The sequence below is a fragment of the Borostomias antarcticus genome, assembly GCF_949987555.1.
Source record: "Borostomias antarcticus genome assembly, chromosome: 35".
Classification (NCBI taxonomy): domain Eukaryota; kingdom Metazoa; phylum Chordata; class Actinopteri; order Stomiiformes; family Stomiidae; genus Borostomias; species Borostomias antarcticus.
This window is the reverse complement of record NC_140268.1, coordinates 4,666,089-4,693,745: the sequence shown is the minus strand read 5'-3', so window position 1 is coordinate 4,693,745 and position 27,657 is coordinate 4,666,089. Positions and strand designations below refer to the sequence as shown.

At 42.5% G+C, this 27,657-nt stretch overlaps 1 protein-coding gene across 1 annotated transcript; it reads right to left on the bottom strand.

The window, feature by feature from the left end:
• Nucleotides 1-3,019: 3,019 nt before the first annotated feature.
• LOC311327968 (uncharacterized protein) lies at nt 3,020-15,522 on the bottom strand (the record flags this gene model as incomplete). The annotated part of the gene is made up of 6 exons (XM_084461079.1): nt 3,020-3,083; nt 3,186-3,280; nt 3,369-3,526; nt 3,619-3,845; nt 3,959-4,030; nt 15,258-15,522. 5 exons carry the CDS (start codon nt 15,520-15,522, stop codon nt 3,262-3,264), a joined length of 741 nt encoding a protein of 246 aa, XP_084317205.1. The 3' UTR covers nt 3,020-3,083; nt 3,186-3,261.
• Between the last annotated feature and the right edge of the window lie 12,135 nt (nt 15,523-27,657).

Below are 27,657 nucleotides of genomic sequence, written 5' to 3'. Positions count from 1 at the left end.
CGCAAGAAGGGTTAATAACTGAGCGAATCTTGCAAGTTTGCACTACAGGGAAGCAATTGCTCAATTTCCCTGATATTGTGGCGTCACTGGCGTCAGTGATGCGTCTTATGAATCTCACATGTCTACCGCTAACTCAATATCAATATTCCCATTTGTTTATCCCGTCTATGGAAACGTATGTGCATTTGTACTTACGTGTGCCTGCCTATATTGATGATCAGGTGTTTCTCCACCTAAGGGCTGGCCAGACAGAACCATCAGAGACCATTGGGCTGAGCTGAGGAGAGAGCGACATGTTAGAGTGTATGTGTGCATATGTATATGGTGCTCTTCTGTTAATACTCATGAGGGCATTCAACTGAACAAGACTCACAGAGCCTGTGGTGCTGTCCCAGGACTGCCCCTGGCCACGCCTGTCCCCGTCTTAGCGCCTCTTCCTGCCCCGCTCACCTGCTTCTTGCTCAGTTCAAACAAGAACTTGGAGGTTGGCAACTGAGAGCATGGGAGGGGAGAGAGGGGGAGAGAGAGAGAAAGTGGGTGGGTGACCCTCTCGTAGGCTGACATGCACACTCCACAGGACCACGTGCCAAAAGCCAAGATGGCTGCTATAACAAATCCTGCTAGCTAGCCTAGCTCCGTTGTTGGGGCTTCTAGTATTGTTAACGTTAAAATCGGAAAAATGAATGCCTAAAAACAAACACATACTAACGGTGTCGTGGGTTAATGCGAAATCAATGAGTAAGCTAATTATCGCATTTTATTCCAAGCGATGAAACAGTACGAACGTGCAGGAGCTCGCGCGAGCCCGTAATTAGGAAACAATGGCCCACAACAACACTTCATAAAAGTTATAGTGTACACAACTGAAATATTCTCACGTTGCCAAGCCAACATTATAATTTAAGCTACAATTACACAAAAGCGAACGTTTTAACAATAATTGCGAGAGTAATTTTACGTAGGCTACTTAGCTAGCCATGTACAGAAAAAGGCTAATCACGTTAGCTGGCTAGCTAGTTAGCCAACATTGGAAAGAGAGCATCTGCAGATAGAGAATCATTACAAAAGGGTAGCTTGCACATAACGTTGGTGTTTTATCTGGGACGATACCAAAATACATAGTATGTATGTATACATTGAAATTGAGATACTTACATGATCTGTGTTGTCGCGGGCGTGTTGGTCTTTCTCAATCATTTCTGTTTGAAAACGGAGCGGAAGTTTAGTTCTTCTTCTTCGCTGGGTTTAGTGGCGGATCGCAAACAACTTTAATGTGCATACCGCCACCTACTGGCACAGAGTGTGTAACTTGTTTGTCTAGTTCTTCAATATTGTCACCTAAAGTAGCCCAATGCCTTGCATTCTACGTTCACTGCTCAGCGTTCATTGCTCACATTTAGGTTGCAAAATTAGGAGTTTATTCATAGGCATATTTTTTATCATTATTTTTATTAGGCCTAGACTGCAAATCTTTAGTGTTAATATTTACTGTAAATGAGAAATTACACACAAAACAGACATGCAGGATTTCTCCTCATTATTACAATTCTGTAACTGTATGACTTCAAAATGTATTTTAAAACCTAAGTAATTTACAAATGTTCTGACCCACTGTGACACATTTCCAATAAAGTCAGATTGGGACTGTGATCTAACCACATTGTCACGTTATTTAATTACATCGTAGTTACGGATTTAAGCAGCAGTGGCGGCTACGTTCCCTTACAGTGTCCTTGAGGACGGCTATTTTGGTTATTTTGCGACTGAAAAGGCAAGTGTCAGCTAGGTGTCAGCTAGGTCCGCTGCTGGTGACGTCGCAAAATTACCACAATTACACCAATGTGTCCCGTCAGTTTTACGTACTGTGTTAGTAGGGAAGACAGAAAAAAAAAAAAAAGGTTCTCGTCGTGACTCGTGAGCATGGCTGTATTAATAGAATGAGTGAGCTGAGCTTGCTTCCTTGTCAACACAATTATTCCCCAAATGACCAGAAAAAGTAGCTAGATTTGTCGCTAGTCGCTTTTCATGAAATAAGTCGCCAGGGGGGTCTGGAAAGTTGCTAAATCTAGCGACAAACCCTACTAACACACGCAGGTTGCGCAAACGTTCGACATACGGCCGCTATAGGTGACGATTCGTGTGCGCCGCGTGCGGAAATTACGCGGCCATTTACGGAAACGCGAGATCTGCCGTTTAGTAGACGCTACGTAAGAACGACACGTCATTCAGTAGTTGCGGCCGCGTGCAAAGAACGCACGTGATCACGTGGGCAGGAACCTCCGTTATAAACTCACTTGGCTGACACTAGATTTACAGGTATTTATATGACTTGGTCTGCACGTCTTTTTCGCACGGTGCAAATACGGTGCGGCCGCGTGCAAAAAACGTGGGCAGGAACTTCCGTAATAAACTCACTTGGCTGACACTAGATTTACAGGTATTTATATGACTTGGTCTGCACGTCTTTTTCGCACGGTGCAAATATGGTCACTTACTTACTAAACCCTGACCACTGGCTATATTTAGCATTTGCAGTACCACTGGCTATATTTAGCATTTACCAGTACAAAAACGAATTAATGCTATATGGGGATATAGCAGCAAGCATTATGATACAAACCAATATAAGACTGAACAGTTTAGAACATTTTATTACACAAAGTACATTACAAATTAAAAGTATACATATTTACAAGGATGAGGTTTACGGTCTGTCACATTACGCATAGCCAGAAAAGCAAAAAAAAGCATGTACAAGCTCTGGCTAGCAACCCATTATCTGACAATTGCAAAAGTTCTAAAAACAAAAATGAAACAGTGCGCATTCTGTGGCAGGCAGACCGGGAACAGACCGTTGTATCCCACAAAAAAAAGGTTAAAATGTACAAAAACTATTTACAAAAAAGGCATCCATCCTGGCAGGCTGGAAAGGCAGGTTTAGGGAGACGGGCTGGGGGTCACCCACATCTGAATCGAGGGTCTGGGCAGAAGAGGTCATCCTCATCTGAATACTCCACTGTGGTCAGGGCTGGAGCTGCGGTCAGGGGCTGGGCTGGGGAGGTCAGCTGGGCTGGAGCAGATGCCTAAGGACATAATGAAATGGCTGTAAAAGCAAGTCGCATACGTTCATTGGAAGCGTGCCATGTCACTGGATACGAGAAAATTAACTGCCTGACATCACATACCTTTTTGCATCGAGCAGGGGCATGTTTCAGCATCTCCTGCAGCTGGGCAGACACCTCCGTCACAGTGGTGCTTGGCTTACAGGCCATAACTGCACCTTTTAACCAAAAAGGGAATGGTTTCAATGCACATGGCATGAAGCAAAGACAATGTATTATTTTGCGAAAATATGAACAATCCCTTACGTAATATGACATTGTAGAGGGTCATATTCTTCAGAGGCTTCTTCCCCCTCTTCCCATGGACGCTGTAGACACACCACACTCTGTATGGCAATGGCTGACAGCACCCGCCGGACCACATCTGGCAGATCTTTGCCGCCAATGGAACTCAGATATCGTGTCTGCAAAACATAAAGACAATCATTTACTTTTACATTTCCTTAACACTTCTCTGCAAAAATAAGGAACAAAGTTCTGCCTTGAAGTTACTCACCATCTTCCTTTGATGATCCTTGTCCTTCAGCTGCTCCTCCAAGACCAGCAGCTCCTCCTCCGTTTTAGCAGGGTGCAGGTCATCCAGTACTGCTCCCCGATAGCTGTCTGCAGACTCGCCGGACAGTCTCTGCTCCAGTCTCTGCTCCAGCCTCATCATTGTCTGTGCCATCTCCCTCAGACTCTGCATGACGCTGGAGAACTGCTGACACATCATCCTCTGGAAGTCTGGATATTAAACACAGATGTGGCTATAAGTAATTGTACGGTCCCATAATGGATATTCAGCTCAAAGTATATCCCTACATGCAGCATGAAGTAGTTCACAAAATTCAGCATACCAGCATCTGCAGAGCTTGATGGCAACCCTGCTGGAGCTGTTGGTCTCACAGGCGATGGCATCAGAGAACTACCTGAAAACCAGAGGATAAAGGGATGAGCAGGAAACTATGGTGCTGGCGGCGTAGTGATTCTGGCATAAGGGGAAGAATCAACTCGACATGTCAGACCCTGACCTGGTCTGGCCGGGGAGCTAATCGCTGATGCATGCTGCTCGTGCCTGGACGTCTGAAGGGCTGAAGGGCCTGGGCTCACAGCGCCTTGGCTCAAAGGACCCGGGCGATGAACATCTACTGCCGAGTAGTGAGATGTGAGATGAGCGAATTAGTGAACTGAGTACATGAGTCTTCAGACAGTCCTGAGTTAACTGTAAGTGTGCAAATATGCATAGACATTTCACCAACACAAACATGCATGGATACCTGCATTGATAACTGGCAGAGCAGGCCTTCCGGCTCTGGCACCTGGCATAGCTGGTCTGGTCTGAGTTCTGCCGACCGGCTGCCTGGGCACTGGAACATATAGTAGAGGTAAATTAGCTCAGATTAGTCAACTCAAGTAGTACTCTTTTGGGACTGTTGAATGCACTTTATTATATTACCTTCGTCACTGGAGTCATAGCGTGTGTTGCGCTGTCTCTTCCTTGTGTCTTGGGAGTTAATCCATTGATGACTGCTGCTCAAACACCTTCGCCAAGGCACTGGCTACTTCATAATGCTCTGTGTTCCTCAGCAGAGACAGAGGTTGTCATGGCTCCTCTTGATGTGCTTGTGGAGGTAGATCTGGGAGGTATAGGAGAATGGGCACTCAGAGCAGGAGAACACCCAAGTCTTGCACAACTGTAACATCACAGCTAGGAGAGCGAATGAGAGAGACCATTAAAAAGGATTATCTCACCTGTAGTACAAGTTCAAATATAGAGTGATTATACGTCATTGTAAATGAGAGCTTACTCTCAATTGATTCACGAGGTTAAATAAAGATTGAATGAATATGTAGCTAGTGGGGGGTTACAACCACACAACTGTGGAGAGAATGAGACACTTGGTTCTCTCCTCTACTGGTGTTCATGGCCATGGCCAGACACCTGGAATACTCCAACCCTGATTTAAAGGCATAAAAGTGGGGACACATTCTTGAGACGGTTCCTAAAACTGGAGGGAAAAAAAACGGGAAAATGATCTTCCCTCTCCTCATCACTCACTTCTGCATGGGGCTGTGCTCTACCCTGTCAGCAGTGGCAATACATGGGATAGCGGCTCAGCACACAGGAGAACTGCACAGAGAGGAAGGAGGAGAGAGAAAACCAACAACAAAAAAGGCAAGAAGGGTTAATAACTGAGCGAATCTTGCAAGTTTGCACTACAGGGAAGCAATTGCTCAATTTCCCTGATATTGTGGCGTCACTGGCGTCAGTGATGCGTCTTATGAATCTCACATGTCTACCGCTAACTCAATATCAATATTCCCATTTGTTTATCCCGTCTATGGAAACGTATGTGCATTTGTACTTACGTGTGCCTGCCTTTACTGATGATCAGGTGTTTCTCCACCTAAGGGCTGGCCAGACAGAACCATCAGAGACCATTGGGCTGAGCTGAGGAGAGAGCGACATGTTAGAGTGTATGTGTGCATATGTATATGGTGCTCTTCTGTTAATACTCATGAGGGCATTCAACTGAACAAGACTCACAGAGCCTGTGGTGCTGTCCCAGGACTGCCCCTGGCCACGCCTGTCCCCGTCTTAGCGCCTCTTCCTGCCCCGCTCACCTGCTTCTTGCTCAGTTCAAACAAGAACTGGGAGGTTGGCAACTGAGAGCATGGGAGGGGAGAGAGGGAGAGAGAGAGAGAGAGTGAGTGGGTGACCCTCTCGTTGGCTGACATGCACACTCCACAGGACCACGTGCCAAAAGCCAAGATGGCTGCTATAACAAATCCTGCTAGCTAGCCTAGCTCCGTTGTTGGGGCTTCTAGTATTCTTTTAACGTTAAAATCTGAAAAAGAATGCCTAAAAACAAACACATACTAACGGTGTCGTGGGTTAATGCGAAATCAATGAGTAAGCTAATTATCGCATTTTATTCCAAGCGATGAAACAGTACGAACGTGCAGGAGCTCGCGCGAGCCTGTTATTAGGAAACAATGGCCCACAACAACACTTCATAAAAGTTATAGTGTACACAACTGAAATATTCTCACGTTGCCAAGCCAACATTATAATTTAAGCTACAATTACACAAAAGCGAACGTTTTAACAATAATTGCGAGAGTAATTTTACGTAGGCTACTTAGCTAGCCATGATGTACAGAAAAAGGCTAATCACGTTAGCTGGCTAGCTAGTTAGCTAACATTGGAAAGAGAGCATCTCCATATAGATAATCATTACAATAGGGTAGCTTGCACATAACGTTGGTGTTTTATCTGGGACGATACCAAAATACATAGTATGTATGTATACATTGAAATTGAGATACTTACATGATCTGTGTTGTCGCGGGGAAGAAGAAAGCATGTTGGTCTTTCTCAATCGCTTCTGTCTCAAACGGGGCGGAAGTTTACCGTTCTTCTTCTCCTTCGCTGGGTTTAGTGGCGGATCGCAAACAACTTTAATGTGCATACCGCCACCTACTGGCACAGAGTGTGTAACTTGTTTGTCTAGTTCTTCAGTCACCTAAGAAAGTAGCCCAATGCCTTGCATTCTACGTTCACTGCTCAGCGTTCATTGCTCACATTTAGGTTGCAAAATTAGGACTTTATTCATAGGCATATTTTTTATCATGATTTTATTAGGCCTAGACTGCAAATCTTTAGTGTTAATATTAACTGTAAATGAGAAATTACACACAAAACAGACATGCAGGATTTCTCCTCATTATTACAATTCTGTAACTATGACTTCAAAATTTATTTTAAAACCTAAGTAATTTACAAATGTTCTGACCCACTGTGACACATTTCCAATAAAGTCAGATTGGGACTGTGATGTAACCACATTGTCACGTTATTTAATTACATCGTAGTTACGGATTTAAGCAGCAGTGGCGGCTACGTTCCCTTACAGTGTCCTTGAGGACGGCTATTTTGGTTATTTTGCGACTGAAAAGGCAAGTGTCAGCTCGGTGTCAGCTAGGTCCGCTGCTGGTGACGTCGCAAAGTTACCACAATTACACCAATGTGTCCCGTCAGTTTTACGTACTGTGTTAGTAGGGAAGTCGCTAAGTTGGCATCACTGTGCAGACTGCTTCCTATGCTCAAATATGGAGTGTAATGTCCCGCCCCAAATCATGTAGACATATACAGTAATTGGTATAGCTGACATATGGCCTTGAAAATCATAATTTCGGAATGGCAGAGCTTAAGTAATTTTTCGGAGTGTTGGACCCATGGATGTATTAATAGAACTGGATACAGTCACTCCATTCACTGACCGCTATCAACAATGAAGCCCTATTGAACCGCGCCATCTTGGCAAATTTGTAGTCATTTGACTATTTCCAGTGACTTTTGTACTTGCGCAGTTGTGCTTTTCTGGTCTTCCGGTGACTTTTGTACTTGCGCAGTTGAGCTTTTCTGTCCGACGCGCGTCCACGAAAAAGTTCACTTTTATGTGAAATGTAGACGCACGTTCCCGGCTCTCTCCGCTTTGATTTAGCAATGAAAACCGGCTTGCATATTAACCTGTTTTTGTCAAATATATCCATTGGAGAAATTATTTTTTCATCCAGGCATCTTAGTTTTAACAGGTTAAATATAACTGAACATGTTTTGTTTGCTAGTAGATGGTATTCATTCCGTTCGCGACAACGTTATTGCAGCCAGGCTAAATTCCTCCAGGGAGCCAGTGACAGGCGAGTTGAAGAGCTTCACTCCCCGCCAGCAGGAGCTTTGGCCGCTGCTACCGCATCTCGGATAACCCGCTGAGTTCGTGGCTGCTATTTCACATTCGCCCTTGATCAATCCCAATACCGATCCATGGTAATGTGCACTTTTATGATCATTTTTATTTGTATTTTATTCATCACATGTAGAGTTACTTTAAGAAAACTTTAACTTAAATGGTCTATAACACACAACATCAAATGTTCACGTAGCAGGCTCCTCTCGCCCCCCAAGCTCTCCTGGTTTGTGGGTAGTTGAGTCTTTCGGCAGGCCTGACTGGTGACTCGGTTCAGGTGTGCCTGATCAGCTCATCAGATCACTCAGCTCCCAATCCCCCAGCGTGAGGGGTTATGGGATCTGTAGTTCTAGTCAGGGCCGTTGCTAGGAATTCTGGGCCCCCTTAAAGAATATTGGTGTGGGCCCCTACCCCTCCAACTTTTCGTCACCACTTTTTTCAACCCCTTTTTATTTTTTTTATTTTATTTTAATTATGTATCATTTTGTATTTATTTTTCTGTTTCTCTGTTCTTTTTCAAATTAACCTCTCCATAGATACTGGGTATAATTATATACATAAATTATGCATTGTGTATTATCTGTGCTTGGACTGTCCCTGTCATGCAGTTTCATGACTGGAACTCTGAGCCTCTTCACTCCCTTCACTCTCTGTTTCTGACTGGCTAGGACCTGGCTCTGTAGACAGTAAGAACAGAACAGTGTCTTCTTGAGACTTGGGAATAAATCTGTAGCACTAGATAGAGTTTTCAGGAAGCTGGCTAGGCGGCTGTTGATTGGCTAATAAACGCCTCTCTTATTTAAAGATCAAATACCCTCTCTAAAATAAAATAAAAAATAAACTGAACAAATCAGCACTTAAACTGAAATCAATTCTATGAATTTCTATGAATTAACACCACTATTTATTTTGTTATTAACCATTAATTTCTTTATGTAATGTAACTGTTTCATATGTAGGCTATCTTAACCTGGATTACATCTACATGTTGCTATTCAGTACATTAGTTCAGTAATAAGTTTAACTAGCCAACCAGTGTCTACCTCACTCACTCACCGTCTAAAGCATCTTCTGGGGGCTGGGGGTGGGTGTCTAGGTCAGACGAGGCCACAGCTGATTCTGTGAGTAGCAGGACATAAAGGTTTCACAAAGAAATCAACTCTATTTGAATTTCTATTAATTAACTTAACACTTTATTTATTTATTGGCCATGAATTTCTTTATGCAATGTAACTGTTTCATATGTAGGCTATCTTAACCTGGATTAACTTACATCTACATTTTGCTATTCATAGCACTACAGTAGTTTAGTAATAAGTTTAATAGCCAACCAGTGTCTACCAGTCACTAACTCACCATCTAAAGCATCTTCTGGGGGCTGGAGGTGGGTGTCTAGATCAGAGGGGGCCACAGCTGATTCTGTGCACATAAAGGTTTTAAGAAGACATGTCAACAGGACCGGCTATATCTAGCATAGCACATTATAATATAAGCATTCATAAGAATGGAAACATGTGTCCTGGCTGCTGCTACTGGATTTGTATTAGATTTAATATTAGAACTGTAGTAGCTGTCTAGTTAATGGTAGCTAACATTATCTAGCAGCTAGCTTACCAGAACAGTAGTTGGCTGGCTGCTAGCACTGTAGCTAGCTGTCTAGATAATGGTAGCTAACGTTAGCTAGCAGCTAGCTAACCAGATCGAGTTGTTACCAGAATGTAAGCTTACTAGTGTTAGCTACCTAGCTCAGCACTTTCTTCACACACTAGGCTAACGGCTCTCGTTGTCATAGTTAATGTGAGACCGCGGGCAACTGACCGACCGTCTCAGCTAGCAACATAGCTACTCTCACCTTTCTTGTGGAAAAAATTGCTTAAAATTGCCCGGATTTATGTATGGGCATGATGTTTATGATTTAACGTTAGGCTATTAGTGCTAGTATTTGACAGCCAGCCGGTATAGTGACGTTAATGTCAAAAGAGGTGAGACTTGCCAGCGTGAACCATGGCATGGACCAAACCATTTAAGAAGGGGGATATTGCTCAGGATATTAAACATTTTTTCATCTGTATTGCATTATTTGTGGCTTAATTTGAATTCTGGTGCAGCATTAGTGACTGATCTACATGCAGAATAATTTCATCATAGAAAGAGGGACCTCTTGTTTTTTTTGTGGGCCCTGCTTGCTTGTGGGCCCTTATAATCCCTTTGTCTTTGCTCTTCCCTTCTTTTTTTCTCTATCTGAGTCTCGTACTCATTTTGACTTTCCACTTCCTCCATCTCTCTTTAAATTTATTTCTGTCTCTCCTGTCTCTCTTTCTCTTCCATCTTATGCTCAATGGCTCTCTTTCTCTCAGTCTCTTTCAGTTGCTCACTTTTCAACCTCTTTTTCTCCTCTTGTCTCTCTACCTCCCTTTGTCTTTGCTCTTCCCTTCTTTCTATCTCTATCTGAGTCTCATACTCTTTTTGACTTTCCTCTTCCACCATTTCTCGTTCCATTTCTTTCTGTCTCTCCTGTCTCTCTTTTTCTTCCATTTCATGCTCAATGGCTCTCTTTCTCTCAGTCTCTTTCAGTTGCTCACTTTTCAACCTATTTTTCTCCTCTTGTCTCTCTACCTCCCTTTGTCTTTGCTCTTCCCTTCTTTTTTTCTCTATCTGAGTCTCGTACTCTTTTTGACTTTCCTCTTCCTCCATCTCTCTTTCCACTTCTTTCTGTCTCTCTTGTCTCTCTTTTTCTTCCATTTCATGCTCAATGGCTCTCTTTCTCTCAGTCTCTTTCAGTTGCTCACTTTTCAACCTCTTTTTCTCCTCTTGTCTCTCTACCCCCCTTTGTCTTTGCTCTTCCCTTCTTTCTATCTCTATCTGAGTCTCATACTCTTTTTGACTTTCCACTTCCTCCATCTCTCTTTCCATTTCTTTCTGTCTCTCTTGTCTCTTTTTCTTCCATTTCATGCTCAATGGCTCTCTTTCTCTCAGTCTCTTTCAGTTGCTCACTTTTCAACCTCTTTTTCTCCTCTTGTCTCTCTACCTCCCTTTGTCTTTGCTCTTCCCTTCTTTCTTTCTCTATCTGAGTCTCGTACTCTTTTTGACTTTCCACTTCCTCCATCTCTCTTTCAATTTCTTTCCGTCTCTCCTGTCTCTCTTTCTCTTCCATCTTATGTTCAATGGCTCTCTTTCTCTCAGTCTCTTTCAGTTGCTCACTTTCCAACCTCGTTTTCTCCTCTTTTTTGTCCTGTTCTAGTTGTTTAACATTTTCTCTGAGCCATTCAATTTCCAACTTCATTTCCACCATTTTCTTCTCTACCTCCTTTCGTCTCTGCTGACCTTCTTCCCTTCTGTCTCTCTCTCTCTGCATCTCTTTCTCTGTTTGTCTTTCCATTTCTTTCTGTCTCTCCTGTCTCTCTTCTTCTTCCATCCTTTCCTCAATGGCTCTCTTTCTTTCACTCTCTTTCAGTTGCTCACTTTCCAACCTTGTTTTCTCCTCTTTTTTGTCCTGTTCTAGTTGTTGAACATTTTCTCTGAGCCATTCAATTTCCAACTTCATTTCCACCATTTTCTTATCTACCTCCTTTCTCTGCTCCTCTGCTTCCCTTCTTTCTCTCTCTCTCTGCATCTCTTTTTCTGTTTGTCTTTCCATTTCTTTCTGTCTCTTTTTCTTCCATCCTTTCCTCAATGGCTCTCTTTCTCTCTCTCAACCTCTTTTTCTCCTCTCTTTTCTCTACCTCCCTTTGTCTTTGTCTTTCTTTCTCTCTCTGCCTCTCATTCTCACTTTGACTTTCCACTTCATCCATTTCTCTTTCCATTTCTTTCTCTAGTCTCTCTACCACCCTTTGTGTTTGTATTTGTCTTTCTTTCTCTCTCTGCCTCTCTTTCTCTCTCTGCCTCTCATTCTCTCTTTGACTTTCCACTTCTTCCATTTCTTTCTCTCGTCTCTCTACCTCCCTTTGTCTGTGCTCTTCTTTCTCTCTCTGCAGTCTTAGTGTCTGCAACTGAATGTGAAATGTACAAAATCTATAACATAACCACGACTTTGCTTGCACAGTTAGACCGAAACTCCTGACTGAATGACTAGTCATCTGCCATAATCTATATTCAGTTGAGAGCTGATGCAGAAGGGCTTCATGATGAAGTCCTTTGACAACCCATATCAAGCCTTAAGCCTCTAAAATACTTGTTTCTTTAAACAGGCATGCAAACTTGTCACCTTTTAGCGAAATTCGCCGTTTTCCAAAATAGGTCACCTACATGATTCATGTTGCGAAAATTTAAAAAAAGAAAAAAAGACAGGAGCAGTTTGGCAAAGAATCCTGCCTACTTCAACTGTGAACCAAGCAAGCAGTGATGTCACGGGATAGCCCGATTGCAATCCTAATGCTAGCCTAATAGGACTTTAATCCAACGTCACTGCAACGTTATTTAATGATTATTTCAAGTCCTAGGTCCTTCGGGGCAACCTTAAAGCAAACATATCTTGGTAATGCCACTTGACAAATACTGTTACTCTATTAACACAATAACACAAGAAAAAAATCACAATTTAACATGGTATTTAAACACTGGAATACCTTAGGTGGTACAAACTTGCGCAATCCTGTGAGCGCATCTGCTAGGTGGGTGATTAGCTGCTCATCCACTTCAGCAAAAGATGCTGTTCCATCATTAATTTCAATGGCCGAGTTGAACCCCAAGGGGCAAAAATTTGCCAGACTTACTACTGCATTACCGTAAAAAGACCACTGATATCACTTTTTGCAACACAATATCGAAATGAAGAGGTTCAATGACCAGGATTGAGTTGAGGATAGTTTTGCTATGAGTAAGCCTGAAAAGTTCTTCACAGAGACATAGTTTTACTCTGTACAGTAGATTACCCATTCAACATTTTAAAAGAACTCAGGTCGATTGACAACAGCATTTTATAAAAACAAATATGATAGAAAATGAAGGTGTTAGGTGTGAAGAGTCACAGCAATGGAGGAGTCGGATGGACAGTTCAAGCCCGGAGGGGCGATTTAATAGAACCAAGGAGGGGAGCCACAAAAGGTTTCCACAAAAATAAGGGGATAAACAATAGTTGTTACAAACACTGCCAGTAAATAAAAAATAAAAAATTGGGCTGGAGAGAGCTGTACAGATGGTTGGAGGTGGAGGGGTGCAGGCTGTAGACAACTAGTCCAAACAAAAGGCTGGAGGAGTACAGCTGGGGGCCTTGGACTGGAGGCTGGAGAAAAAGGATATAGGATTTTATTAGGATCCCCATTCGCTCATGCAACGCATCAGCTAATCTTCCTGGGTCCACACAAAACATAAAACATGACAACACTTACAGAGAAAATAGCCATATGAAGATTAAAATAAAGTTGTATGTCACACAATAGTCTTTCTCAAAAGTATTGCATATTCATTGATATTCCTATACCATTATACTGGTACAACGACAAATAATTTTTTGTTCAATTCATAGGATTTTTAGCTCAATACATAGGATGTACAAAATGTGCTTACTGACGTAGGGCTATTAGGTTATGCATAAGATTGACATGACAATATCATGATGCTGTCATAACAATGACATGACACATGAAGAATCTTTTTGGATCTTGTCATTAAGTGTCATTCGGCTTTTAATGCAAAGTTGACATTATTTGAGATGTCTTTGTTATGACATCTTGACATTAACAAGACAACATACAGTAACCGATCATAAACGTGACCTAGCAGGCCTAATTATAAAAAAATGTGGTGTGCATAAGGCCGTGTTTCTTTTTTTAACACCGCCTGGTGAGTTGAATTTTGTTTACCTTTTCAGAAAAGCGCTGTGTGATGTTAAGCGCCTTTCTGACAGCTGACCAATCAGGACGAGGAGAATTGTTACAAGTTTACCATCCCTAACTTAGTTACCAGTGCCCCCAAAACACTTCAAGATGGATAAAGTAGCCTACCGGTTGAGCCACTTGTTATTGCCGTTTCAAAATACATGGAGTTTTGACGATACATTTATAAAAGGTTGTGATATGCCGTACTGCTGTCGGCTACGGATGATATCATGTAGGCTACGGCTACCCAAAAAACGGTGCCTTGGCTGGTCAGGTACACCCTCCTCCTCCCCCTCAAATGTGAAAGCCAATGCGAGTACTAATTCATTTGCCATAATTTTAGCTGAAAGCTATTAATTTATAGTAGGCTAGGATAACAAAATATTGCCATACAGTACAACGCCTGTACTGTATTTTATATTAAAATACAATAATCTTGTTTTGTTGATTTGGAGAGAAAAACAATTCTCAAAGGATGAAGTGAAAGATACTTTCATAGATGTTCGCATTTTTTTCAGTGTAAGGCAGAACGTTTTTATTTAAAAAAAACTTCAGCAGCAAATGTTGAGTTATACTTAGACACATCACAAATTTGGTATTCAAAATAATGTAATCTTTCTGGGTGGTTATATTTCTGCCAGTCAATGCATGGATATATAAACTTGTAATTATGAAAAATTGACATAAAATTAAAAAAAAATTGAAAAAGAAAAACTGAATGACATTTTACTGTAATACTGTAATAATTTTAGGGAAGTGTAATTTCAGTTTAAATTTTTTGCTACTTTGAAAACCTTATACGGCATTGACCCCAAGCTGTCGTTATAAAGACATCTCAAAAAATGTCGGCTTTGCATTAAAAATGGACCGAATGACACTTAATGATAACAGTCATATACATTCATAAAGATACTTCATATGTTATGACTGTCATGACAGCATCATGTCAGTCTTATGCACACCCCTTCGAATAAAGAGTTATCAAAACATTCAACATACTGTAGCCCATTCTAAAAGAGACAGGGGGTCACCTTTGGGTCCTGATACAGCTGTCCATCAGCCCCCAGCTCCTCCTCTCTCTCGGTGGTCTCACCGCTGCTTTCCTCTCGCCTTCTGAAACCAGCTCATCAAACCCTTTTTTTGTGTGTTTTCTTTATCCCTTTTTGGTGTGTTCTCTTGACCTTTGCTGTTGGTGTTTTCTTGGCGCCTCAAAGAAGCAATTAGAACTTCTTTATACTCCTCCCTCTGTCTCGCGCACTGCTCTCTCCATTCCGCCGCCTTTTGTCTGAACAGCTTTAGCTGGCGCTCCGCCTCTTTTTGCTTCTCCATTTTTCTTTGCCTCTCCTCTTCTCTTTGTCTTTCTTGCTCTCTGGCTATCTCTTTCTCTATCTCCTCTTCTCTTTGTCTTTCTTGCTCTCTGGCTATCTCTTTCTCCCTCTCCCTCTTCACTTTCAGACCCTCCAACCACTTCCTGTTTTCCTCCTCATGTTGTGCCTGTCTTGATTTATTTTCTTCCCTCATCCGGGCCTCCTCCTCCCATCTCTTCTCACACTCTCTCATTTTTTCCTCCTCTCTCCTAATTCTCTCACCATCTTTGATATTTTCCCTCTGCCTTTCTAAGTCCATTGCAAGAAAGACCAGATTTTGAGCTGTGGCCTCCTTTATCATCTCATTAACCTGGGCCACCTGCTTCTTCTTTGCCTCTGACAGTATTTGTAGCTTCTCGTCCTCCTTCCTCTCTTTTTCTTTCTGTTCCTTCTCATGTTGTTGTCTCAACAACCTCTCCTTTCTTTTCTCCACCCTCTTTCTCTCCATCTCATTCAATCTCTCCATCTCCTTTTGTCTTGTGTCCATGACTGTGTAATTAAACATTCTCATTCTCTGTCTCTCTATTCTATGTCTGCCTTCTCTCAGTCTCTCCTCCCTCTCTCCCTCATCTGCTTCTTGTCTTTCCTCCCCATCTCTCTCTCTTTTTAGCTCTTCCTCATGCCCACTTCCCATCTCTCTTTCCATTTCATTCTGTCTCTCCTGTCCCTCTTTTTCTTCCATCTTATGCTCAATGGCTCTCTTTCTCTCACTCTCTTTCAGTTGCTCACTTTCCAACCTATTTTTCTCCTCTTGTCTCTCTACCTCCCTTTGTCTTTGCTCTTCCCTTCTTTCTTTCTCTATCTGAGTCTCATACTCTTTTTGACTTTCCACTTCCTCCATCTCTCTTTCCATTTCTTTCTGTCTCTCTTGTCTCTCTTTTTCTTCCATTTCATGCTCAATGGCTCTCTTTCTCTCACTCTCTTTCAGTTGCTCACTTTCCAACCTATTTTTCTCCTCTTGTCTCTCTACCTCCCTTTGTCTTTGCTCTTCCCTTCTTTCTTTCTCTATCTGACTCTCATACTCTTTTTGACTTTCCACTTCCTCCATCTCTCTTTCCATTTCATTCTGTCTCTCTTTCTCTTCCATTTCATGCTCAATGGCTCTCTTTCTCTCAGTCTCTTTCAGTTGCTCACTTTTCAACCTCATTTTCTCCTCTTGTCTCTCTACCTCCCTTTGTCTTTGCTCTTCCCTTCTTTTTTTCTCTATCTGAGTCTCGTACTCTTTTTGACTTTCCTCTTCCTCCATCTCTCTTTCCATTTCTTTCTGTCTCTCTTGTCTCTCTTTTTCTTCCATTTCATGCTCAATGGCTCTCTTTCTCTCAGTCTCTTTCAGTTGCTCACTTTTCAACCTCTTTTTCTCCTCTTGTCTCTCTACCCCCCTTTGTCTTTGCTCTTCCCTTCTTTTTTTCTCTATCTGAGTCTCGTACTCTTTTTGATTTTCCTCTTCCTCCATCTCTCTTTCCATTTCTTTCTGTCTCTCCTGTCTCTCCTTTTCTTCCATTTCATGCTCAATGGCTCTCTTTCTCTCAGTCGCTTTCAGTTGCTCACTTTTCAACCTATTTTTCTCCTCTTGTCTCTCTACCTCCCTTTGTCTTTGCTCTTCCCTTCTTTTTTTCTCTATCTGAGTCTCGTACTCTTTTTGACTTTCCTCTTCCTCCATCTCTCTTTCCATTTCTTTCTGTCTCTCTTGTCTCTCCTTTTCTTCCATTTCATGCTCAATGGCTCTCTTTCTCTCAGTCTCTTTCAGTTGCTCACTTTTCAACCTCTTTTTCTCCTCTTGTCTCTCTACCCCCCTTTGTCTTTGCTCTTCCCTTCTTTTTTTCTCTATCTGAGTCTCGTACTCTTTTTGACTTTCCTCTTCCTCCATCTCTCTTTCCATTTCTTTCTGTCTCTCCTGTCTCTCCTTTTCTTCCATTTCATGCTCAATGGCTCTCTTTCTCTCAGTCTCTTTCAGTTGCTGACTTTTCAACCTCTTTTTCTCCTCTTGTCTCTCTACCTCCCTTTGTCTTTGCTCTTCCCTTCTTTTTTTCTCTATCTGAGTCTTGTACTCATTTTGACTTTCCACTTCCTCCATCTCTCTTTCAATTTCTTTCTGTCTCTCCTGTCTCTCCTTTTCTTCCATTTCATGCTCAATGGCTCTCTTTCTCTCAGTCTCTTTCAGTTGCTCACTTTTCAACCTCTTTTTCTCCTCTTGTCTCTCTACCTCCCTTTGTCTTTGCTCTTCCCTTCTTTTTTTCTCTATCTGAGTCTCGTACTCATTTTGACTTTCCACTTCCTCCATCTCTCTTTCAATTTCTTTCTGACTCTCCTGTCTCTCTTTCTCTTCCATCTTATGCTCAATGGCTCTCTTTCTCTCAGTCTCTTTCAGTTGCTCACTTTTCAACCTCTTTTTCTCCTCTTGTCTCTCTACCTCCCTTTGTCTTTGCTCTTCCCTTCTTTCTATCTCTATCTGAGTCTCATACTCTTTTTGACTCTCCACTTCCTCCATCTCTCTTTCCATTTCTTTCTGTCTCTCTTGTCTCTCTTTTTCTTCCATTTCATGCTCAATGGCTCTCTTTCTCTCAGTCTCTTTCAGTTGCTCACTTTTCAACCTCTTTTTCTCCTCTTGTCTCTCTACCTCCCTTTGTCTTTGCTCTTCCCTTCTTTCTTTCTCTATCTGAGTCTCGTACTCTTTTTGACTTTCCACTTCCTCCATCTCTCTTTCAATTTCTTTCCGTCTCTCCTGTCTCTCTTTCTCTTCCATCTTATGCTCAATGGCTCTCTTTCTCTCAGTCTCTTTCAGTTGCTCACTTTCCAACCTCGTTTTCTCCTCTTTTTTGTCCTGTTCTAGTTGTTTAACATTTTCTCTGAGCCATTCAATTTCCAACTTCATTTCCACCATTTTCTTCTCTACCTCCTTTCGTCTCTGCTGACCTTCTTCCCTTCTGTCTCTCTCTCTCTGCATCTCTTTCTCTGTTTGTCTTTCCATTTCTTTCTGTCCCTCCTGTCTCTCTTTTTCTTCCATCCTTTCCTCAATGGCTCTCTTTCTTTCACTCTCTTTCAGTTGCTCACTTTCCAACCTTGTTTTCTCCTCTTTTTTGTCCTGTTCTAGTTGTTGAACATTTTCTCTGAGCCATTCAATTTCCAACTTCATTTCCACCATTTTCTTATCTACCTCCTTTCTCTGCTCCTCTGCTTCCCTTCTTTCTCTCTCTCTCTGCATCTCTTTTTCTGTTTGTCTTTCCATTTCTTTCTGTCTCTCTTTTTCTTCCATCCTTTCCTCAATGGCTCTCTTTCTCTCTCTCAACCTCTTTTTCTCCTCTCTTCTCTCTACCTCCCTTTGTCTTTGTCTTTCTTTCTCTCTCTGCCTCTCATTCTCACTTTGACTTTCCACTTCATCCATTTCTCTTTCCATTTCTTTCTCTAGTCTCTCTACCACCCTTTGTCTTTGTATTTGTCTTTCTTTCTCTCTCTGCCTCTCTTTCTCTCTCTGCCTCTCATTCTCTCTTTGACTTTCCACTTCTTCCATTTCTTTCTCTCGTCTCTCTACCTCCCTTTGTCTGTGCTCTTCTTTCTCTCTCTGCAGTCTTAGTGTCTGCAACTGAATGTGAAATGTACAAAATCTATAACATAACCACGACTTTGCTTGCACAGTTAGACCGAAACTCCTGACTGAATGACTAGTCATCTGCCATAATCTATATTCAGTTGAGAGCTGATGCAGAAGGGCTTCATGATGAAGTCCTTTGACAACCCATATCAAGCCTTAAGCCTCTAAAATACTTGTTTCTTTAAACAGGCATGCAAACTTGTCACCTTTTAGCGAAATTCGCCGTTTTCCAAAATAGGTCACCTACATGATTCATGCAGATCTGATGACAAATGTAGTTTCTTTGTTGTAGTTTTTTTTTTTGGGGGGGGGGGAGGGTTTAGAGCCTGCCTATCAAAGCGACTTACATAGAAAGACAATAAATCTGTGAGTGTGGACATTGCTAGGGTTTTTCCTGCATAGAGAATTTTTGGGCGCCCCCCAAGAGATTTTAGCCAGAGCCAAAGGAAAATCACCAGTGCCAAAATGCTAAAAATTTAGCAATTCAAATCATCTACAAATGTGTTTAGTAGCTTGTTTCAAGTACAGCCCATCCCTCTTTCTTGCATTGTCTAGTAATCGAGATCAGCAAAGAATATAGGCATATATATGCTGGTATAAAACTTTTTTTTTTTTTAAAGTGTGCATCACCCCCCAAAGATCCATTCTGAGCCAGGAAAAACCCTGCATTGGGATTGGGCCAATGGAGCAAGCAAATCTGATGCTGAGCATGCGCATTTGGATCTATATGCATGTGCATAAAAAGGAAGCAAGCAAAATTGCACCTGATACAGCAGGAATCAGCCGATTCCGGCAGCTATCACTAACTGTAGCTAGTTCGCTCCGCTAGCTAACTAGGGAGCGAGTGGTAACACTGGAAGAGTGACAGGGACTCCAGTTCCGACCCCTAGCTCCCCTAGCACACAGCTTACTAGTAGGAACGCTAGCTAGTTTTGCACTCTGGGTTGTGTCCATGTCTGGGTTGTTTGACCCACCCATCCACCCTCAAAAGCGCTCGTAAATAAATACCCTGCGTATGCTATGAATCGAGATATGTGAACCTTCTCACCTGCTAGCAGGTCAACAGGTGCCCTCCTGTGTGGTTCTAATCGGCTGGTTTACGTTGATTTTTCTCAAATAGATTTGCTTTTTTAAATTTTCTTAGGAAATGTGAGCATATCATAGACTACATTGTTATATCCAAAGCGTTTTACAATGACCTCTCATTCACCCATTCACACACATTCATAGACCAATGGCAGTAGCTGCCCTGCAAGGTGCTAGCCTGCTCATTGGGAGCAATTTGGAGAACCGCCGACCCTACAGTCATTGGACGATCTGCTCAACCTCCTAAGCCACAGCAGCCCCAAACTAAATGTATAATTTGAACTTTATTTTGTTCAGTCTTGTAATTCTGTTAGATTGTCCCCAGCACCAGAGTAATCCTAAAATCCTAAAATAATTTTGCATTTAGTAGTTGAGAAAAAAAAAACTGCGTTCCCCCGCCCCCATAGCGGGTGTGTGCTTTTCTGCTCACGCATCCTTCTCACATTTTTCACCCCTAACCAGTTTGCATGCCTGTTAAAACATGGTCATCAGTGGTGTAGCTTGGTCTAGACCAGTTAACACTGTGCTAGAGAACTACTCTAACCACAGAGCTCCTCTACTGGACCTGATCAGGTGGGCCAACATATAGAACAATTCTGTCTTCACAGAACACAGTCCCCTTTACAACCGCTTTGGATTTGGAGCAGCTGAGTTCTGTTTCAGAAATAACTAGTGTTCCGTAGTGAAAGTATAGAGTGAGTAACATAGTCTTACCTCTAACCAGAACCGTATGTTCTCCTTCCGGAGCTCCCTGATGGTGTGGTCCTTCTGCTTCACCTGATCCTGGAGCAGCTGCATGTAGCCCCAGGAGAGGCTGGGACTGGCCCTGAAGAACACACACCCATTACTGAAAGTGCAATACCTTAGCAGTCCAGAGCAGAAACATCATCCATGATTTAATTATAGAACAACGACAATTATAAAACAATGATCTGACTGCAGCCTCACTTTCTGCAGCAAAATGGCAGACTGGTATTGAGATAGAGTTTTGCTTCAATGGGACATATTAGTTGAAAAGGTGAAGAGGAGACTTACCAGCGTGGGAATGACATGTAGGCCTGAAACAGCACCTGCACAAAAGAGTCAAGTCAGAACAGTGTTAGTGCAGTTCTCAAGCAATCCCTATGAGAATCCTTGTAACACCTTGGAGTTTATTATCCTGCTTATACCAAGGCCACTTGCCAAAGATAAAAAAAAACATGTGCCATTTACTCACATTTTCTACATTATCATATAAAGAAATGTTATTTATGCTTTTCTCACTGCTGGCTTTCATTATAGTCCCTTTGCACTAAATCACTTTGCTATGGAATTATAAATGGCATATCATCAATGACATATTACCAAACGGGCCACCGGGCCGAGGCCTCAGGGGGCCCTTTGCATTTCTTGTTGCAGGGACACCGATAGAAATTTAGGGTGAGATTCCTTACACAAACATTAAAAAACATTAATATTTTGAACAGTTTATAGGGGCCCACGTTTATTTTTATTTTTTTGTGTGTTGGCTGTAAGCCGACACACCAAGGAGAGGGAATCCTTTTTGTCTGTGTGTCTTGCGATCTGTTGTTGACCTGCAATTCCATTGCTGCTACCACAAGAGGCAGTAGTCCCAGAACATCAAAACCAAAAGACTCCACTGACCCCTACATGCGCAGTTTCTCTCCCTATCTGCGTGTGTGTACGGGGTGTGCAGGGGGGGGGGGGGGGTTGGGGGGCATTGGGAGTAATAAATGCCGGAGAAGACCCTGTGCAAGACCCCACGGTACGCTACTGTATTATAGACAGACAGTCCTCATTACAATAGGAGTAGGACACTTCAAATCCTATAGTAATTCATTTTTGTATAGGATGTGATGCACCAGTCGCTCTACGCCTATGTGGTTTATTTTCAGTGATTAGACTGACTGTTGACTGGCACAGCTTTAGGTGGTGATGGAGAAATGAGCTTAATGTATTGATGCTTTTTTGTGCATGACTTACAGTGCCAGCGCACCTAGTATAGCGTTCGTCCGGTCATCACTCCCTCCCTCCCTCCCTCCCCTCCGTTACTGCGGACAATGTTGGTCTGCATTTCTCTGTTGGCACCACAAGAGGCAGTAGTCCCAGCACACCAAAATCAAGAAGGACACCAAAATCAACCCGCCGATCTACACTGCACAAGTAGAGTAGTGGTGAGAGCATTGGACTCCCACCCTGGAGACTGGGGTTGAAGACCCGGTGGGGATGACTTTATACCCCAAACCTCCACATGTTCATCCTTTCACTCCAACCTTTACCCCTTGCCTTATAGATCAGATCCTGTCCCAACCCCAACCCATATTCTAACCCCAACCCACACTAGGGACTGGAAGAAGGACACCAAAACCCACCCGCCGATCTCCACTGCAGTAGTAGAGTAGTGGTTAGAGACCGGGGTTCCTGGTGGGGATGACTTTATGTTATCATCAGTGTAACTGTTTTAGCCACTGACCGCTACACCATTAATGTTATGGAAGCTGCTGCTAGTTGTTGTGAGCCCATGAGCTAACTGGCTATCCCACTCTTATTGTGCTGGATTAGCATTGGAAGCATTGGAACTGATGTGTCCAGGTGACAAGACCCATCTTTATTTATCAGACATTATTTCATGTAATTTCAATTCAGAGCTATTTCCGTGGCATGACTAGCTTCCGTCCTACCAGTCCTGAACAGAAACAAGCCAGCCAATGCACATAAGCCAGGCTGGACCTGGCCTGGTTAGGCCAACTTTTCAGAACGCCTGTATTTGGAGAGGATGCCACTGTCCGAGAGGACATCTGGAGGACTGAAGTTGGTCCTGGTGGAATTATTAAAATGAACCAAATGGCTGACAGCGTCGCCTTTGGTTCCTTTGGTTCAATACAATGATGCGTTTTAATGCATCCATGATGTACTGTATGTACATAACATTACAGTCATTTAGCACTTAAGCTTTTATCCGACTCACAATAATTGAATTTAACGTATAGAAGCCAGTTTACTACTACTTGCCAGAACTTACAAGTGCTTCTCCTTTCTAAAACAAGTGACTAAGAGCATAGTGCTGAAGGCAAAGTGCAAAAATAGCAATCTATTCTAATACAATAAGCATGAGTTGGCTGTGACACACTAAATAGAAGGGGACTTTAATTCATGTAATCAATTACACCTGTGTCTTCCCTACTATGGATCTAGAAGGCCTCATTGGATTAATCAATTCGCCTAATATTGGTTAGTATCCTACAATAGGCCTTAGGCTATAGTGGTGGGGTAGGCCTACAGACAGCCAGAAAAGCCATGTCATCAAATTGCCCCTTTACATTGCCTAAGAAAATGTTGTTCACAGATTGGATTTATATTATGGATAGTCCCTATATTTTATTTGGTTCAATACATTTTTAAAAGACAACATTCCTGTGATGTGTTATGTAGGTTACAAAAACATTGTTTTCATCATTCACTATTCGAGTTGATTGTAGACTATTGATGTAATTTGCGCTGGTAGGGTACACTATACAACTATAACGGGATGAACGGTGCGCACCGCTAAGGGACAGCTTACAATGGGTTCAGACCGCCCTTAAGAAAGTATCCCCACCGTAGCCTCTACCTTAGGAGGGTCTGGGAAACTGCACCATAAGGAAGAAGAGCGTACGACGTAGTTTACACGTGAGTTATGATGGCTCCGGAAAACGCGGCCTTGGACTTTTCAACATCAGTGCTAATTTTAGGCTAGGTAACAGCTATTTCCCACATCACTGCCAGTGTTTTTAAGAGTATTATACTGTTCCAGTTGAAATGCAAATTAGGGTCATTTTCGTCTCTGAATGAATAAAAAATTAAATAATCAATTTGCTATCACTTCTCTCATGTGTTCTTTTTGATTTGCCTTGTTTGCTGGCTTCGCCAGAGCACATTAAACCACCCTTGCGAGAAGTTGCGTCAACATGGCGGCAAATACAACATTAATCTGCTTTTACGGGTAGGCGACTTACCTCAATACTTAATCTTCAAATACTTATAACACTTATCTTCAAATGAATGCCTTGAATCTGTGTATGTGGCTGGAATGACACTGGATGTAGGTTAAATCTAGACACAACTCCCAGTGCTCCAAGGGTTTATGACATCATAATGCATGACCACTCTGACAAAAATATACTGTATGTTTCTTTTTTTCATGGTATATATTTTCTATAAATGTCACTAATACACTTACATACACACACGCACGCACACAAGCACATCTGTTACTGTGTTAATGATCATTTAATATGCAAATCTTATTTATTTTCAAGTTCATTTAAAAGTTCAAAGTTCATTTATGTATGATTTAACATTTGATTTTGTATGAGTATATATTTTTTGTTAATTGTCTCCTGATTGACCTATTTTATGAACTATTTTTCTATCCATCTATTAGTTTACTTAATTAATTGTATGCTTAATTTGTTTTCTCATGTAATTATTGAATTGTATTCTTGATGCTTTGGCAATACTGTTAACCTGACATTCATGCCAATAAAGCATATTGAATTGAACCAGGCCAGGTCCAGCCTGGCTTATGTGCGTGGCTGGCTTGTTTCTGTTCAGGACTGGTAGGACGGAAGCTAGTCATGCCACTGAAATAGCTGTGAATTGAAATGACATGAAATAATGTCTGATAAATCAGTCATCAGTGGTGTAAGTGAGTGCATGAGTGAGTGAAGAGTGTATGGGTGCAGTGTTGAGTAGTGAAGAGTGTATGGGTGCAGTGTTGAGTAGTGAAGAGTGTATGGGTGCAGTGTTGAGTAGTGAAGAGTGTATGGGTGCAGTGTTGAGTAGTGCAAAGCCAGGTTCAAACTACAAAGCAAATCAGTGTCCCCGGGAGGAGGAAGGGCAGCAACTGAGCTCCCAGCTCTTCTTGTAGAGCCCTGACACACCGGGCCCAGGTGTGCCAGGGTAGCTGCTGATGACGGCCACGCCCACCGCAGGAACCTGCTAGAACAGACACACTGAACAGACAGTGAACACACACACACACGACACACCCAGACAGGCAAATGGAGTAGGCGGGGCCGTCACATAGACCCCAGGGTGTCTTACCTAGCAACTCACCCCTTGGACGTAGGCTATAACTACTAATAATAATAATAATAGTGAAAGCTGAGACAAACAGGACAACGTAACAAACTAACTGACAGATGAAACAAGTAACCAAGACAGACAAAACATAAAGACTAGAACATGATAATAGCTATAAAAACAAAACAGAGGATCGAGCTTAACCTAACAAAGGGATCGAGGCGACAAACAAAAGATACTAACAAAACAGGTCGCCTCCCAACTGAACAAAATGCGGGGTTTTTAAGGACACGGACAGACAGCTGATTTGACACGACAGGGCCGGGGGAGGAGCGGTTGATTGAAGAAATGATGAATGACGGGACCAGGTGACCAATGACGACAGCCAGAGGCCTGAATGAGGATTGATAGTGAGAGACAGAAGGAGGGAACCAAATGGCCTAATGTCATATGTTAGGCCTTTGCCTTCCATTTAAGAGTGCAGCTATTAACTTTATAAAATTCACCAGCAATGGGGAGATGGATGGGTAGATATGTAGACAGATCTTTACATTGATCTCTACTAGTTTTGTATGTGTGTGTGTGTGTGTGTGTGTGTGTGCGTGTGTGTTTCTAAGGTCTAACAGAACTCCCTGCTGGGCCATGCTGGTGTGTTCTCTTAGGAATAGGGAAATACAGTTTAGGTCAGAAGTGATCTCTGTTTCGCGCATACTTGAACTCACTCATCACGTACTGATGACGACGACTTCTGCTGTACTCGTTTCAGACGTTTCCATTTTTATGGTTATTTGGTGCTTTTATTCGGACTAATATAGGTTATACAAATAGGTTATACACAGGGTTGGGAAGGTTACTTTTAAAAAGTAATCCCTTACAGTTACAAGTTACTTGTGAAAAATTGGTAGGTATTTTGCCACTTGCGACTTGCCACCTCCGACCACAAACGAACGCACCATAACACTGACAGGAAGAGCCACAAGCCAACTTTTTTTTAATCAATGAATGGAGGAGCCGCACATTGACGGGCAAAGAGCCGCATGCGGCTCGCGAGCCGCGGGTTGGCCACCCCTGGTTTAGTTCAAGTTCAGTTTAGGTCAATCAATGTGTCTTTCTCTTTGTGTTGGTCTGTGGAAAAACCTATGTACCAGAACCTCTCTGGCTCACCCAGGGTAGGCTAACTGACCTCAGAGGTAGTATAACATTGGTGAACATTGATGAATATTGATGAACACTGATGAATATTAATGAACATTGATTAATATTCAAGTTGGCCTGATTGCATGTGTGAGAATGTGGAACCCAGAGATGAAGTTCCTGCATTTTTCTCATCACTTCAGGCTGTCAAACGTAGAAGCTCTCTCTGTTCTGTGGTCACATTGTTTGGCCGTCTGTCATAGGGGGTAGACTGACAGACAGACAGGGAACTTGGCCAGACTGCTGTGATCACTCTCCTGTGTGTGTGTGTGTGTGTGTGTGTGTGTGTGTGTGTGTGTGTGTGTGTGTGTGTGTGTGTGTGTGTGTGTGTGTGTGTGTGTGTGTGTGCGTGTGCGTGCGTGTGTGTGATGTATGTGTGTGTGTGTGTGTGATGTATGTGTGTGTGTGTGATGTGTGTGTGTGTGTGTGTGATGTGTGTGTGTGTGTGTGTGTGTGTGTGCGTGCGTGTGTGTGATGTATGTGTGTGTGTGATGTATGTGTGTGTGTGTGTGTGTGTGTGTGTGTGTGTGTGTGTGTGTGTGATGTATGTGTGTGTGTGTGTGTGTGTGATGTATGTGTGTGTGCGTGTGTGAGATTCCGGAGAGTCTAAACCAGGTGATCATACTGATTGGCTGGTACATACCTGAGCACCAGCGGAATGCTAGCTGACATTCTCTGGATGTTCATGGCCTCTTCAAGCACATCCTCGTTCATGTTGCAACACACGCAGCCTTTAAACTGAAACTGAAAACCCTCTACAACGTTTCATAAACAGTCCTTGTGTTTAGAAGCAGTCTCTTCACTTATGGATATTGATACATCTAACATCTGTCTAACACATCTAACACATGAGCAAACCACTGTCTGTCTGTTCGTCTGTCCGTCTGTTTCCATGGTCCTCGGACACCGTCGGTCTGACAGCGTTCATATATACAGGGCTCCTATGCAGACGGCTGGAGTTTTTAATTAGGCAATTAGGCCTGAATAAATGGCCAATTAGTGATAGTGATTGCACTACCTACAGCAGCCAGCACGGGGCACTATTGCACTGACGATAGTCCCTGCGTGGACTGAAATGTTTGCATTTGTTATTGATCCCTACTAAATCTACTAACCTTTTGATAAGACTTTGAGTCTGGTTATCTTTTTGTGTGCAAGTCGTCTTTTGCACCTTAATGACTATTGTACCTGACTACTGCACTAAAAACAAGACCAACACTGCAGCTCTTTTCCTGCTATTTATTACGCAATATGCACACACACGCATGGGCACACACACACACACACACACACACACACACACACAAACACACACACACCGGATGCTATACAGTAGATCATATAGAGTATGGGGGGTGGGAAGTGCCACGTTTAGCAGGTGTGTGTGTGAGTGTGTGTGTGTGTGTTTGTGCGTCTATAGACGCACGCACACACACACACACACACTCACACGCACACCTTATCCTTGCAAAGACATAGTTAGGGAATCAGCCAATCAGATCGCTGGGATTTGCATATACCTTTAGCAAAGATAAGATGTGCGTGTGAGTGTGTGTGTGTGTGTGAGTGCGTCTATGTGGAACTTAGTGAAAAATTAGACGCACACACACACACACAGACACACACACACGTTCATTCATTTGTTCGTTTACTCCAGTGTGTGGAATGTGCCACGTTTCGATCATTGCG